This window comes from Conger conger, chromosome 15 (assembly GCF_963514075.1).
Source record: "Conger conger chromosome 15, fConCon1.1, whole genome shotgun sequence".
Lineage (NCBI taxonomy): Eukaryota > Metazoa > Chordata > Actinopteri > Anguilliformes > Congridae > Conger > Conger conger.
Window position 1 is genome coordinate 24,905,139 of NC_083774.1, and position 15,422 is coordinate 24,920,560.

A 15,422-nucleotide genomic window follows, 5' to 3' on the forward strand; every position below is an offset into this window, starting at 1 on the left:
AACATACAAATTGCAAAATCATCATTATTCTATTAAACTATTTGAAGACTGTGGGAGGGAAACATACATATTCTCATTTTCAAGTACACAAATGCAACATAAAAGAAAAAAAGAAAAAAAAGTGGGCATCATATTCTTGATTTTCATTGTAAACCAAAAAAAGTGTTTCTAATGAATTTTCTGTAAATACCAATAAATATTATTCTGATATTTTTTTCCCCCAACTTGTTTTTTGTCTTGATAAAAAAGTATTGGTTACAACTTACAACTGATAAATGAGCTTCAGCAGGAATGTTTATTACCAGACTACAAGATCACAACAGCACAGGTGGCACCAGTCAACAACATTATCACAGAGAACAATCAAGTTACCATCCTATGGGGCATTGCCCATTCATACTGAAAAGGCCAGACATTGTCATAAAAATAAGGAATGCAAAGATAGCGCATGCTCATTGACATGGCTGTACCATCAGAATGCAACACATCAGTCAAGGTCACTGAGAAAATGTTAACGAATACGGAGCTAGAGATTGAGAACATTAGGATGTGGAGAATGACAACAGAGACAATGCCAGTGGACATAGGAGCTCAAGGACTCGTGAAAAAAAGGAATGGACAAAATTACCGGTAAGATCACAGGCAACATCAACATCCATGAAGTCCGTAGAACAGCACTGATGCTTCTGATGGTGCTTTCCATTTCCAATTGTAATTGTGAATGACCATTGTGGCAGCAGCACTCTCCATTCTGTGTTTGAATTAGATTGTAATTGTAATTAAATTATCTGCATTGTACATAAATTGTCCAATGGTAGCTTAAATCCACCCATTTCTTTGCCACAACGGCCCTTTTCAGATCAGAATAGACACCACCGGGTTTGAAGACTACTTGCTGTCATTCATATGCGTTGGGTGTAGCGCGACCGTAATGTAATATCTCCAGAAGAGGGCGCGCTTATTTTGGAGTGCTACTATTTTCTGTAAAACAAATCTCTCTGTTACAATCGTCACTGTAAACCATAGAGAGCTTGCCTTGCTGTAAACAGGGAAGTGAATTTATGATTGTTAGCCAGGTAGCTGACTAACGGTAATATTTACGGTTTTGTGTCAGCCTCCATTACAGAGCTTGTAAAAAAAAGAGCAAATCATATAGGATAAAGGGAAATGTGTACAATGCGGTTACATATACAGATTTGAAATTGTCTTAGCTCGCTAGTGTAGCTAGCCAGCCAAAACTAAACGAAGTTTTCGGTATCATTCCGATTTCTTGCTATGGTAATTACGGTTGTGTCCGTCTATACAAGCTAGCTAGCTAGGGAGCTAAAGCCTTATCGACGTAGCAAACATAATCTACGGTTATAACGCCACAAACCTGACAAAGAGCTACAATGTTTCGAACCTCCTCTGGGTATCAATACGAGTCTCTGCCGCAGGGAGACTCGGTTCTGTCTAGTCCCGGTTTGTACGTCTCTGCTGCAAGTTTTTCGAAGTCAGAATTCAGTCACCAGGGGCATTCGTTAGACTACGTTCCTAAAGTCATTGATAACGATTTTACAGGTAACGTATAACCTAATTAACCTTAGCTTTCTACGAAACCCTATTTTGTATAGCCTAACTTAATGACTGTGCGTTGTAGATTGCTACAAATTGCATTGCATGCTTAATTGTTAGGGACTCTGTTGCAGTAAATAAAATGCAAGTTAACAAGGTTGTGCATACATGGTATTTTAACTGTGCATGCCTTTAACGTTTTCTTTACGAGCTAGATATTACCAAAATGTCAACACTGCCTCCATATTTATTTTTAAAGACCGAACTCAAGGATGGTTGTCCTGGATTTGCAACTTGATCGTCACATTCCTTGTGTTTGTCTGCACTTTCATTACCTTCCCCGTTTCTGGCTGGTTTGTCTTGAAGGTAAGCAGGTTTGCCTTCATTTCATAAACAGAACCGTGGACAGTTGTTTACAATTATGACCAGCTTTAAAAGTAACCAGAAACTATCTTGGAGTAACTGGGAGACATATTATTGGATTATAAAATATAACTAATTGGACATGCTCAGTGGAGAAACTACGGAGTAAGATGGCTGTACTTTCGTCCAGATGGTGCCCAATTACCAGAGGATAGTTGTGTTCCGTCTGGGTCGAGTCCGTCCTCCAAAAGGGCCAGGCGTGGTCCTGATTCTGCCCCTCATTGACCAGTGGCAGAAAGTGGACCTGCGGACGAGGGCTTTCAACATTCCACCCTGCAAGGTATCTTAGTGTACACTTACTTACCCCAACCTTTATAACAGGGGGCTATATTAATAAGCCTAAACAGTGTAATATCGCATGCACATTTCAATCTCATTACCTGATCACAAATGTTAAATTGTGTTGTCAAACCAGGAAAAAATGTCTTTGTCCCAAGACAAATGGAGTTCACTGTATACCCCATTATTTAGGTTTTATGATTTCCATTATGATTATGAAGTATGTCAACAAAACATTAGGTATGTCACTGGGTGGAAACAGATTTATTTCGATATTTAAAAAAGGAGATTCAATTAATGTAAAGTAATGGGTGCAAACTAACTAGCTGTCATGGGTTGTCCTGCCAGGAGCAGGACACGGTAAAATGACATGCTTGCTATATGCGGATGTTCATTTAACCCCGACCTTGTGCCAGGTGGCCACTGCAGATGGTGGTCTGGTGTCGGTGGGGGCTGACATTCAGTTCCGGATCTGGAGCCCGGTGATGTCAGTGGTGGCGCTGCAGGACCTGAACGCCTCCACACGGCTCACGGCCCAGAACGCCATGACCCACAACCTGGGCAAGAAAACCGTGAGAGAGATCCAGACAGAGAGGGTCAAACTGGGAGACCATCTCGGGGTGAGCTTTCTACCTCCCCTCTCACTGTATCTGAACCCCAAAATATCTGCTGCCGTCTTCAGGTATGCTCGAGTGTTCACTTACTCTTACTGTCGACAAAACGGTCAGCGGTGCTTTTGGCTCCTGTTCTCTGGAGCGGTCTGCTAAAACCATTTACTGGAGGAGCAGTTGAAGAACAGGCGCTCACGTGGAACGCTACCTCTGTGCTGCAGGTCGACATCAACGAGATGACTCGACCGTGGGGACTAGAGGTGGACCGGGTGGAGCTGACCGTGGAGTCCGTGCTGAAGGGCCCAGACGACTCCCACTCCGGCCCCATCATCATGCCGCCCTCTGTGCCCGGGCTGGAGGGCATCGTCGGGCCCATTCAGCAGCTGGCTGCGCATTTCCTGGGAAACGGCGGCTTTTCCCAGCTCCCTGAAATGGACCCGCACACGTCACACAGTTCAAATGGTAAATGTCTGCATTGATATAGCGCCTTTATCCAAAGCACTTTACAATTCATGCTTGTCATTCACCCATTCATTCATACACACACACACACACACACACACACACACCCATGGCGATTGGCTGCCATGCAAGCCACCAACCAGGTCGTCAGGAGCATTCGGGGTTGAGGTGTCTTGCTTACGGTTACTTCGACACCCAGGGCGGGATCGAACTGGCAACCCTCCGACTGCCAGACGACTGCTCTTACCGCCTGAGCCAGGTCGGGGTCTCCGTGTGCGATTTCTGCCTTTGGCGCACTGCAGGAACATGCGGCTTGTCTCTCCTCAGGGCCGGGGGACACGGTGAGCTTCGTGGATGAGCTGGGTCCTTCTGCCCCCGCCGTGGGGAAGAGGGTCAGCGTGACGGAGCTGCTGGAGGCCGTGGAGCCCTGGCTCTCAGAGCAGCTGGTGCACCAGGTGGGCGCCTGCTTCCAGTTCCAGATCACCCTCCCCGACGGCAGCATCAACAGCTACTTTGTAGACCTGAGCAAAGGTGAGGCTTGGGCACCAGACGGGGCTTTGGTCTCCATGCACAGCCGATCGGTAAACTGAAAATATGCAGGTCGATAGGGCAAGGGCACACTGGCAGAGAGGCCTGATTTAATGATGCAGAACTGGAGACGATTCATACATTGAGTGGCTTGTGTCCTCAAAGTTTGGAAACCCCTGTTTTACACGTTTATTACCATGAAAATTGATGCTACTCATCGATGCTACGATGCTTGCAGTAACAAGGTCTCGCCACATGATGGCGAAAAGGATCGCAAAATAGCTTCGGCTTCTAAATTTCTCAATCCTTTTTTAAACCTCATTTACCAATGTAAATACCGTAGCTAAGAGGAAAAATTATACATGTTTTGCAGCATTACTACAACATGCTATGCTCTGATTACTTATTGGGCAAAATATAACATATTTTTAATGATAGTAAAGTATACTATTAATATTGCGTCAATTGCAATGTTTAGACCAGCTGGAGTCGAAACCTGAGGTCTAAACCTCTAGATCACAGAACGGCATTATAGCCGGAACAGCGAATTCTCAATTTCACAGATTCAGATAGCTGTACTAGTTGTAATGTAGTTCTGTGGTCTAGGGGCTTAAAATCTTGTATTGTTTATTGCGAATGTCTGTGGAGTGTGGGTTTTCCCGGACTCCCAGGTTAGATCTCATGTTCGGTGCTATGTGAACGTCTGTGGAGTGAGGGTTTTCCAGCACTCCCAGGTTAGATCTCATGTTTGGCGCTGTGTGAATGTCTGTGGAGTGTGGGTTTTCCAGCACTCCCAGGTTAGATCTCATGTTTGGCGCTGTCGTGTGATGCAGGCAGAGGGGAGGTGGGAGCGGGGGACGCAGAGCAGCCGGATGTCACCCTGCAGATGAGCGAGGAGGACCTGCTGGCCCTGTTCGAGGGCACCCTGCGTCCGTTTGCAGCCTACACCAGCAGCAGGCTGAAGGTCCAGGGCGACCTGAGGACAGCCATGAAGCTGGAGCAACTCATAAAGCTCATCAGGCCACAGTGACACAAACCGGAACCAACTGGTACAGACCGGAAAGAACCGGAATGAGCAACTTTCACCACTAGCCCCGTTCTATGAGCTGCCTCCATCATCTTGTACGAGGGAAAACCAGACGGACAACAACGATAACCGTCCAACAGAGATATTACATTACATCTTATAAGGTCTCTGAAATTGGCAATTATCCAACTGATTTTTGAAAAGTATGAACAAAATCACAATGCATTAGATGATGCTCAGGAGCTGTTAAATGTCATGTTTTTGCTTGTGTGTTTTTATGGATTGTGTAATTATTCATACACATTTGTAGCGAGGACAGACATTATCCATACTTCACTATGAAGTATGTTCTTTACTTTTGAAATGTGTTTATTTATTTTTTTTGAAAATATAGTCTGAGTGGCAGTTAAATGAAGTGTCAGCCGGGCATCTTAATTACTGTAAAGGCAGAAACATTATATTTGATTATCTGTTTTCCAGGAAAGACCTGGGATATTTTTATGTTGTCATCCCATTTTTCTAAAAATCTTCTGTTTTAAGTTTGCTCTGGTGGTTATCTGGTGTACAATCGACACTTTGTGCCTGTAAAGGATTGAATTGCTTTTGAACCCTTTATAAAACTGCGTTGCTGTGGAATAATATTTTTGGCAGTCATTTTGGTCCTTGGTCAAATGAAGAATGTGTTTACTCATGTAGGGCCAGCACAAGGCTGAGGCCAATTTCAGACAGCCGTCCCTTCAGAGATAAACTTCCACTTCCTCACTGCTGTTCAGAGGGAAAATAACTGGCTGATGTGTGTGGCTGAATCCTCAGATGTCCTTATGATTGAAAAAGAACCGCTGTGTGTTAGAACTTGTGGACACTCCCAAATGGATTAATGATCAATATAATATCCATTTGGTATAATTTGTATGGGACATTATAATTATAAACTCTTATGACACAGGCCAGAAGAATTTAAGTACTCAAATATACTGTACATTTCTCATCGTCCAAATGTTATAATAGTTTTTATTCAAATTTTCTTTATGTGTTCAGCCATTTTAAATGTTGAAGTGTAGCGTTATCAGCTTGGAACTTATGTTTCAGATAGTATGACGCAAGAAAAAAATGAACATAATACAAACCTGATATAAAAGGTAATGTCAGTGTCAGAGGAAACTCTTTGATGAAGATAGAAACTGATAAGACACTTATGGGGGAAAAGAGTTGATTATCTCTTGAAGGACAGAGAGTGACCTTTGAAAGCTGTGTTCCTTGGTAGTTATTTACAAAGATGAACATATTTGAAACAGCATCTGTGAGTGAGTGCACTGAATTTGGTAATACTTCATTTTAAGGTAAAATTGATGAATAGTAAAAATGAAGATTTATCTGTGGTATCACATCAGTTCAATATTTTGCTGTGAATTATGTAAAATAGATACTACTCAGCAGTTATAAATGACTCATAAATGCACATAAAACATGAATGATGCAAAAAAAACAAATCTATAATGGGTGAGGGATATATTTTTATTGCCTTTTAAAAAACATTTTATGGAAAATACCAGTAAACTGCTAAAGCCTGATTTATAGTCCTCGTACAGCTGACAGCCTGTTGTAGCCTATCCATGGCATGGAATTTGAGTGTTCCATCTGGCTGTCCAATCAACGCTGTGAAACAAAGTGTGACTGTTCTGCCACAACAAAATCCTACAGGTGCCCACACTGAGGAAAAGTGTTGTACTACTCCTTTTTCAGTTGAAAATGCGTCAGTAGGTCATACAACGAGTATAAATCAGGGCAATTCAACCTTCCTCCTTTTCAAATGTCTTGAAGTACATTTGCAAAAAATGGACAAAAGCAATGACTGAAATGTTAAGCAGAATTGTCTTCAAAAAAACATTTTTGTAATATAAAGAAATTCATATGATGAAAAACCAAAACACAAAACAAATTGAACATGCGTACTGTAAAATAAATAGTTTTAGTCACTTTAATTTAGTCACTGCAGAAGTCATGTATCTAATGTACAGTATTACATTGGCATTTGGCCAAGTGGATTCACATCACCATGTGCTGTCCTTGGCAACTCTCCATTACCTCCCATTTGACTGAGGTCACAGAGGTCTTATGGTCAACACAATGGGCTTCTCTGGGATAATAATGAGCGCGAAGGTGCTCCTCATGTCCACCTCCCCCTGGTTTTCAATCTTGAATTTCTCCAGCATCTGCATTCATGGGGCAGAACAGAGGGACAGTGTAAGACACAGCAAGGGAGTCTGCACACACATGGTACATTAAAGAAGAGGGTTGTACCATTCAGAAATTTGAAACAACAAATTTATGTTAGAGCATGTACATAGTGTACACAAAAGATAGCAAAAAGTTACAAAGCGCCTCATGTTTTTATAGTTTAGCACTGAATCTCAATCTCAAAGTCAATGACCAACCCAGAACTACATTCTATTTGTGCACAAACTTGTGAACAAAATATGGTAACGACAGGCATTCAAAGTTTCCCCAAAACTGCACCCAGATGCCCAAATCTCTCCAAATACAATACATATCTGCATATCTTTTTGTTTATTGTATTCGGCGATCCTACAGACCCTACCGCCCGACCCTCGAAGCAGCGAGCCAATTATGTGGCTCACCGTGTGTGCCAGCCAAACTCTGGTTTTTGGCAGGACCGTGACGTGATCCCCGGTCCTTGGTGTGCACCTGCATCTAACTGATGCCTGCATCAAGGTCTGATGCTTTAGCTGTGTGCCTCTACGGCACTTCAAACATGTTGCTTAAATTTTTTTTAGTAGTATAGAACTTGAAAAGTAAGGGTGATCCATGATCTTATGATGTCATACTAAAACAGAATCCTCTCTGAGGCATAGAGTTACTGTAAAAGACCCACTGGGGTGGGTCTTCTTCACTGCCCTTATTTTGTTGAATCATAGACAGTTGTGGGCATTGGAGAGAAACTCTTGGTGGTCTCACAAATGGATTCACAATCACATCATAATGAATCTCTTGCATTATTCTGATGTGTTTATGGAAGGGTGGTTCTGAACTCACATGTATGAGGAAGAGCTGCATTTCTGTTTCTGCTATTCTCCGCCCGAGGCACTGTCTGGGCCCAAAACCGAACCCCAGGCTCCTGAAGTAGCGGGCGTTCCCCTGCAGCCAGCGCGAGGGCCTGTACTGCTCTGGACGCTGAAAGATCTGGTGGTCCCGGCCCATGGCATACAGACCCAGCTGAACCAGGGTCTGCCCGGCAAGAGACAGAGTGAGGAACAGAGGCTGAACTTAACCGCTGTGGCCTGGAGGAACATGCGCATTCATAGGAAATGAATAGACCTTACCCCAGATGGAATGTGGTAGTTCTGAATCACTATATCCTGAGTTATGTACCTTTGCAAATTCACAGCAACAGGATGTAACCTGCAGGGAGGAAGTTATCAGCTGGGAATTCATTTTGACTTATATTAAGCAATACAAATTTAACTTGGGACCCTTCAGTGATATAAGCAAATTCTTCTCATATTAGCATTATAATTCATTTACTACATTCACTGTTTTAATACACACTCTTTTTGAATAAATTCGCTACATCTTTATGATAATCCCAATTTTGACTTGAAACAGGAATTTGAATAGACCCAACATCTGTTATTGTCATGGTGGCATGCATCTGCCCACATTGTCTACAGAATAGTGACCGTATTTGTGCCTCGGTTATCTCTTGTTGTAGTTTCTCATACCTCAGTGTTTCCTTCAGAGCTCCTTTGACAAGAGGAACCATCTTCAGCATCTCCACCAAGTCCCCCTGCGAGGAGAGCCGGGCTGCAGCGATCTCAGCCCGGAGCTCCTCCTGCAGCTCTGGCTGTTTGGCCAGCTCATACAGAGTCCACAGCAGGGTGGTGGAGGTCTGCAACACAAACAACCCCCTCACCAACCAAATATACACTACCACAGGTAATAACTGGGGCAGTAACTATTAAATGCTTCATTCTTTTTTTAGAAGCCACAGACTTGTTATCAGATATGTTGCTCTCATGATTGCAAGTGGTGAATCCAATTCAGGGGAGTCCACATAAGCTGTCCTAAACTGGTTTAGAAGCTGCCGGAATGTAGCATGTAGAAAACAACAGTTTACACTTGATTTTTTTACTGTGATGGCAGCAGGAAGCCCAATCATTTGCAACAAAAACTGCAACGAAGGTAGGTCTTAGATGATCAATTATATTCATGCACGTTGATATTAATTAATTTCAAGATAACACAATGCATAGTACTGTCTGAGAGTATATGGGTGTGCGTGTTTGTTACTGTGTCCACGCCGCCCGCCATCAGCTCTGTGACGCTGGCCTTGATGTCCTCGATGGACAGCTGGCCCTGGAGCATCAGGGTGGCCAGCACTCCAGGGTACCTCCCACCGTGACCGGGCTCCTGTTTCATCCGTTTGAAGATGTTGTGCATACAGTGATCCGCTGCAAAGCCAGCAGTCCAGGATTAATGGTTCCGTCTTTTGAATATAAATGCTCCAAAATAGTGAAATTCATCGAAATACAAAGAATTTTCTGAAATGCTTCTGGAAAAATACAACATTCAACATTAAGTCTTATTCCAGAGAATTCCATTTTGTGTGGAAGCTTTCCTCCCCGTGGTGTTTGGCTCCTACCGTGGCTGAAGATGCCGTCCCAGGCCTCCACGTGGTCCTTCCATGTCCTGGCCCCCAGCCGGCGCAGCACCCACGGGGGAATGTACAGCATCGGCGAGGTGGACTTGAACATCAGCGTGATGCAGTCGATGAAATGCTGAGCCGCTGGCTCTATGTGGTCCTGCAGCAGACCCAATCTCTCCCCATACAGCACAGAGCTCACCGCTGAAAGACACAAAGCAGGTTTTTCAACAAAGCAATCAAATAAACTATCCAAACCCTTGCTAGTGTGGAAAGTATGACATTTAGTGAAGACCTCACATTCCAGTGCATATTTGAAGAGCTCATTGGAGAGGTCAACTGTCCATTTGTTGCTTCTACTCTTCTCGATCTTTCCTTGGATTCGCGCCATAAAGTCCTGTCCCACCTCGTCCAACAGAGGAACAAAGTTCCCCTGCACCGCTGGGGCGATCACCTGCTTGTTTAGGACCACCCGATTGGACTTCCAGTCCTCCCCATCCCTGTGGAGAGTGACAGTTGTCTGCCTGGTCTCAGTGTGTATGAGTAGACTGGGGTCCATATTCATATAAAATATATGTTCATATAAAAAGTATTGAAAACACCTTGATAACAAGAGCTTGATAACATCTGAGAGCAACACAGTCAAGTCCCTACATATCTAAAGGCTAATACATAGTAATTAATCTCAAGGAACTGAAGGTATGCACTGAAGACAGCAGTAAAGTAAATAGTTCACAATCAGGGAGGGGGAAAAGCAGCCACACATTAGCTCAGGCACTTGCCACAAAGTCAGTGGTTCTCAAATCTCAAATATTTAACTGTAGGAATTTAGAGCATGAAACATGCCAGGTAAAAGCAAGGCAAGTCAAATACAATAGTGTTCACATACTTCAGAAGTACTCCATATCTGTGGTTCCTGTAGTCTCTGTAGGAGCTCCATGCCTCTATCATCAGTCTTCTGGGGTAATGTCCTTCTGCCTTGAACATAATGGCTGCATCTTCTGGTTCTATGATGTTCACACTTTCATAGGACCCAATTTTCTCTCTGTATGTAGAGAGCACCATTATCACTGGTCAATGTTCTGTGACTTTAATCCACCCTTATCCAGGCCAACTTACATCATTTACACCTCACTAAAACTGCAGACACACTACAACAAGGTTTAGTACCATGTGGTGTAGTGGTGCCAACCTCGTGTTTCAAACTGTTAACTTTTCAAACTTTGAGCACAGTTCTCACACCACACCACTGCTCTACAATCTCAAAGATACATTTCAAGACTACTGATTTGACTACAAAGTTGTAAATATCACAGAGATACTTGTTTTCATTTACAAAACACATTGGTTCAGTGGCAATATTTGAATGATTTAATATACTTTTTATTCATCAAACTGGTAGTTTCCAATTTAATTCAATTAACTTTTCAATTAAACTGAAACAAGGCAAATATTAATTCTGAATATTAATATATAATAAAATAAAGGTATTCATAATCATCAGGACAATGTAAATGAACAAGATTCATAAAGTACTTTTTATTAATATTTGTATTACTCAAAAAGGCCCTTACCGGTAAATGGGTCCAAAGTTTCTGAAGTTTTTGAGCATGATATGATGAATATTCCTGAATCCGTCCTGCTTCCAGAAACTGTAGAGGTTGGCCACACTGTTCTTCCACAGGCCAGGTATCTCATCGAATGAGCGGATGGCCGGGTCAGCGCCCTGCCTCACCATGGGCACACTGGCGCTGTGGCAGCCCCTGGCTGGACCCGTGGCTTCACCATCTCCACCCGGGGCCCCGGGACAGCACGGGGGTACGGAGCGAAAGCACACACGCCACCTCCCGATCATGGTGAACCTCTCTCTGGGACAGGCTGGCCTCAGCCTGGCCTTCAGTCTTTATACCCGGCACACCTCCCTCTCGGGGCCTTGGGCCTCAGCCTCACTGACTGGTCATGGGTATTCTAATAATGATGTGGCGGTGAGCACCCAAAAACAGTGCTGTCTATCAGATCACTGAAGATCTGAACAGCACGGATTGTAAAAACAGGCTCTAAAGGACACCTCTGGCCTTCAGATCATTTTTACTGAATTTACCCATCAGACTCTGAATAAATAAATCCGAGCAATATATTTTTACCTTTAGGTTTTAATTTATTTACCGCAAAAGTAAGGCCTTATCCAATTTCCTGGGCGCTGCCAAATTTGCAAGATCGCAAAGCATCTTGGCAGCATGACGTCACATGGTTGCTTGCCGTTGCGGTGTGACTTGTTCATTTGAATTCCAACTAGGAATTGCAACAGAATGATCCTTAAATTTTTCATATACTATTAAGCAACAGTTGACACCATAATGACTATATGATATGAATAGCTATTAATAAAACATTACTTTTTCAGGAAAAAATGAAAACATTTTAAAATTAACATATTGCATATCTACAATTATGGACTGCTGAAACGTTATGAGAGGAAAATTCCTGACAGAGAAGGAAATGAAGGAGCAATTTTCACTTTGAAGAGCATAAATGAGAAATGTTTGTTCAGAAAAGCAGTGTGTGAAGGTCACCCTCTGCCCTTCAGGAGATAAGAAATACTTTTTTTCAGTCTTATCTGCGTGTATATATATTCTCAATTGAGTCTCCTTATCTGAGAGTTACACAAAAACCAGTGAGGATTACCAACAGAACAGCTTACTCAAAACTGTACTTAAGAATAAATATTACTTCACAAAGGAAAGCATTAGTAAGTTTGACTGCTGTCAGACTATATGAACTTTTCTTGTTATTCTGCGCTGAACCATCACAAGCAGTGTGAGCTATATATGTCTTAGAGTTTCACTGGACATTCTGATTAAGCATTCTGAAGTCCTATAAGATGACCTATGAGATAATGGAACCAGTCTGGAGGACACAGGGCACATTTTTATTTCTACATGACAAAACCAAAGTGTATCAAAATATCATTTATTAAAATCTGACAATGTGGACTTTAACCACATGTAATTTTTTTCTACAAATTTAAAATTGTGGAGTACAGAGGCAATGAAATAAATGATGGGTCTTTGTCCCAAACATTATGGAAGGCACTGTACAGACTATATATGCTGTTTAGGTCTTTCACTGCCTGGGAGCGCTGTATCCTGTCACTCTTCTTCTTCAGCTTGTACTCTGCAGGCATTGAGTGCAACTGCAAGCCTTGGAGCAGGGGTTTCAGGGACAGTAATAGAGGGGGGGGAGGTCCAGTATTTTGTATCTATCACTGAACTGACAGCTTGTTCATACAAATGCTTATGGCTATTGCATAGCTACTGAGCTCATAGTTAAAATACAGGAGAGGTAGTTGTCACAAACCAGCAACCACAGGGTGATGGAAATGGGGTAAGGCGTTTAGCAACTGTTGCTACATTTCTAGCAGGAACCTGCCATGGTTAGTTGCAGACCCCCGCCACATGGTGTCATCTTAGTCACACAGACCTCCTTTTCCAAGGCCGTGTGCATACAAAATATGAACACATGCATCTCATTGTACAATGTACAACTCACTTTACGCTACATTCATCAAAATTATTTAAGTTTAATTTGATCATTGTGAATATGCATTGTTACACATCACCACGTGTTTCCATTTTTGGGGAGATGAAAAAGGCATAATTTAGACAGGAGACCAGATAAGAACAGAGGGAGAATGAGAGGACTGCATGATGGTGAATCTCAATCGAGATTTAATGAACTTGCCATTTAGCAAGTTTTTGAATACTTAGTCATTTTCCCCAATTTTCTGAATTGGAATAATGGAACAATAAACAGTTCTTTGTTTTATTTTTATATTTATTATTTATTTTGCATCCCCTCTTATATGGTAAGATGGTATGGTAAGACACATATTTGACAAACTCCATTTTCAACATTGTCAGAACGCATTTATGTAACAGCTTTCTAATAGTGATAACTCAGTAACCCTTGTTAGTGGTGCATCATTACTGTGGCAGCTACTCTCCCATGTGATTTGAACAGAAGATCTAGATATGGAGTCCATTATGTTGTCCTTATGGATAATACTGTCGCAGATTGAGCAGTTGGGTACTGTAGATAACCACAGTGAGTGACATGGGGTGCTAAAGTATACATGCTGCTTTTGTGTCCTGCTCTGTTGTGCGGTCCACAGAACCAGCCTGGGCTGATGTACCATTTTCAATGGGCCTTTCAATCTTTCAAGTTAAATCTGCGTCTCGCTGTGTTCAAAGGGCACAAGTGCTTGTATCCAGTGGTGGGGACCTGGTTAGGAGGAGGAGGGCCGAAACAACGATTAGAAGATCCCAATCTAGACTAGTGTGTTCGTGGTTCCCTGGGGGCCCACAGACAAACCTGAGCATGTAATTGAAATGGAAACAGCATGAGGGGGGTGAGCACAGTGGGGGGGAGGGGTCCTGCTGACGGGACAACCCTGTGAATCGTAATGCGGACGGTGGGCCCCATTGTGCAGCTAACAGTCTCTGAAGGACAAACACGGTCAACCTCTGAAAAGAGCGCTCGTAGGGGCCAAGAGTGTCAGATTCAGCAGCATTTTAAGGAGTCACACAATGGTTTCTCGTGTACCCAAATATCTTCAGTAAATATACAACTATTTTTCCCTCATTGTACTCTGACTTCCAAGAGAAGCAGAAATGAAGTTTTTGGCCTTTTCTATGCTGCCAACAAATACCTCAGCCCCAAAGCCCCCTCACCCCACCAGCAGCCCCACACACAGCATACAGTAGGGAATAATAACAGTGTTGCTCGCCGCAGGCCTTCTCATTGACCTTTACACATTAGAGACACTGCATAATCAGAGCCCGTGCCAACCACCGCTCCGTCTCCAGGCAGCTGGAGTGACATTTGAAACAGCAAGGCTCGCAATGCAAGACTGCTTTCAAAGCAGACTCCTGTACATTCGCCAAGACAAGGCCCCCCTCCCGAGAGGGAGAGAGAGGGAGAGAGCGGGAGAGAGAGAGAGAGAGAGAGAGAGAGAGAGAGAGAGAGAGAGAGAGAGAGAGAGAGAGAGTCTGAATGATATATGAGACTATCAGGGAGGGAGAGTATAAGAGTACAGTATTACTAATATTATTATTATTATGTTATGTATAGTACTGTTTAAGTCGGACTACCTTGCACGCGATCGTAACACCACATCAACTTGGATGTGAACTGTATCTTGATTTTAAATGACTCAGTTTTTAATGCACTGCCAATATTCATCACAACTGAATTATTTATTATGCTTCTTGTGCAGAATCTGTCTGTCTGTCTGTATTGTGTTATGCCTATTGTTGTGTGGTATGTGTGTGGTCCTGCTGCAAACAAATTGCCCATTTGGGACAAATAATAAACTGAACTGAACTGAACTGAACTGCCAGAGTAACACACAATCGTTATCCACAGCAGACACTCAGAGAGAGGTCTTGGGGGAGAAAGTGATAGGAAACCGTGCAGAGATGCAGACAGCAGAAGCTTAGCTGGCCCTCCCCCTCACACCATGACCTGTGGCTTCACACTACAACCTAATAACCTAAGGCTAATGTCTGGAGCATTTTTGGGAGGCCTGAAAGTCCAAGTCCAAATCTACACCCATATCTGTGGTTAGACAGCATGCTTAGGTCTGACAAACCATGAACCTAGCTTTTTAGTGCCCAGCAAGTTGAAGTGTGATAGAAACAGAAAGAAAATATACAGTTTATAAATAAACACCACATACAGCCTGATACTGCCTGTCATGCAGTAGTGCTAAATGTGATTGAGGTGAATTTTTTCCAATGCACATTTGGGGTGAAGAAGGTCAGATCCAGTTAAAGAATATAAATCACAACCCTGAAGTTATAATAGGCACTGCAAGACT

The 15,422-nt window shown here is 42.9% G+C and overlaps 2 protein-coding genes across 3 annotated transcripts; one reads left to right on the plus strand and one right to left on the minus strand.

The window, feature by feature from the left end:
* The first annotated feature begins 1,026 nt into the window (after positions 1-1,026).
* On the plus strand, positions 1,027-5,525 carry stoml1 (stomatin (EPB72)-like 1). The gene is made up of 7 exons (XM_061222499.1): positions 1,027-1,560; positions 1,814-1,920; positions 2,108-2,257; positions 2,673-2,876; positions 3,089-3,329; positions 3,657-3,860; positions 4,691-5,525. Exons 1-7 carry the CDS (start codon positions 1,392-1,394, stop codon positions 4,885-4,887), a joined length of 1,272 nt encoding a protein of 423 aa, XP_061078483.1. The 5' UTR covers positions 1,027-1,391; the 3' UTR covers positions 4,888-5,525.
* An 856-nt stretch (positions 5,526-6,381) lies between these two features.
* On the minus strand, positions 6,382-10,923 carry LOC133111867 (cholesterol side-chain cleavage enzyme, mitochondrial-like). Of its 2 annotated transcripts, XM_061222498.1 has the most exons (8): positions 10,434-10,923; positions 9,845-10,044; positions 9,545-9,748; positions 9,193-9,353; positions 8,625-8,791; positions 8,226-8,304; positions 7,939-8,130; positions 6,382-7,097 (listed from the first exon to the last, which is right to left on the minus strand). In XM_061222498.1, the coding sequence occupies exons 1-8, from the start codon at positions 10,607-10,609 to the stop codon at positions 6,987-6,989; spliced, it is 1,290 nt and encodes a 429-aa protein (XP_061078482.1). In that variant the 5' UTR covers positions 10,610-10,923; the 3' UTR covers positions 6,382-6,986. The 2 variants fall into 2 exon arrangements, with proteins under 2 accessions (XP_061078482.1, XP_061078481.1); XM_061222497.1 differs by having other exon boundaries at positions 9,545-10,044.
* Positions 10,924-15,422: the final 4,499 nt, after the last annotated feature.

Excerpts from the sequence above, each read along its gene's own strand:
- stoml1 (XM_061222499.1), top strand. The coding sequence starts at position 1,392 with ATGTTTCGAACCTCCTCTGGGTATCAATACGAGTCTCTGCCGCAGGGA. Across the intron at positions 3,330-3,656 it reads CACGTCACACAGTTCAAATG|GGCCGGGGGACACGGTGAGC; the intron begins GTAAATGTCTGC and ends GTCTCTCCTCAG. Across the intron at positions 3,861-4,690 it reads CTTTGTAGACCTGAGCAAAG|GCAGAGGGGAGGTGGGAGCG; the intron begins GTGAGGCTTGGG and ends CGTGTGATGCAG.
- LOC133111867 (XM_061222497.1), bottom strand. The coding sequence starts at position 10,609 with ATGGTGCTCTCTACATACAGAGAGAAAATTGGGTCCTATGAAAGTGTG. Across the intron at positions 10,045-10,433 it reads AGATATGGAGTACTTCTGAA|GGATGGGGAGGACTGGAAGT; the intron begins GTATGTGAACAC and ends CACTCTCCACAG. Across the intron at positions 8,131-8,225 it reads ACTACCACATTCCATCTGGG|ACCCTGGTTCAGCTGGGTCT; the intron begins GTAAGGTCTATT and ends CTTGCCGGGCAG.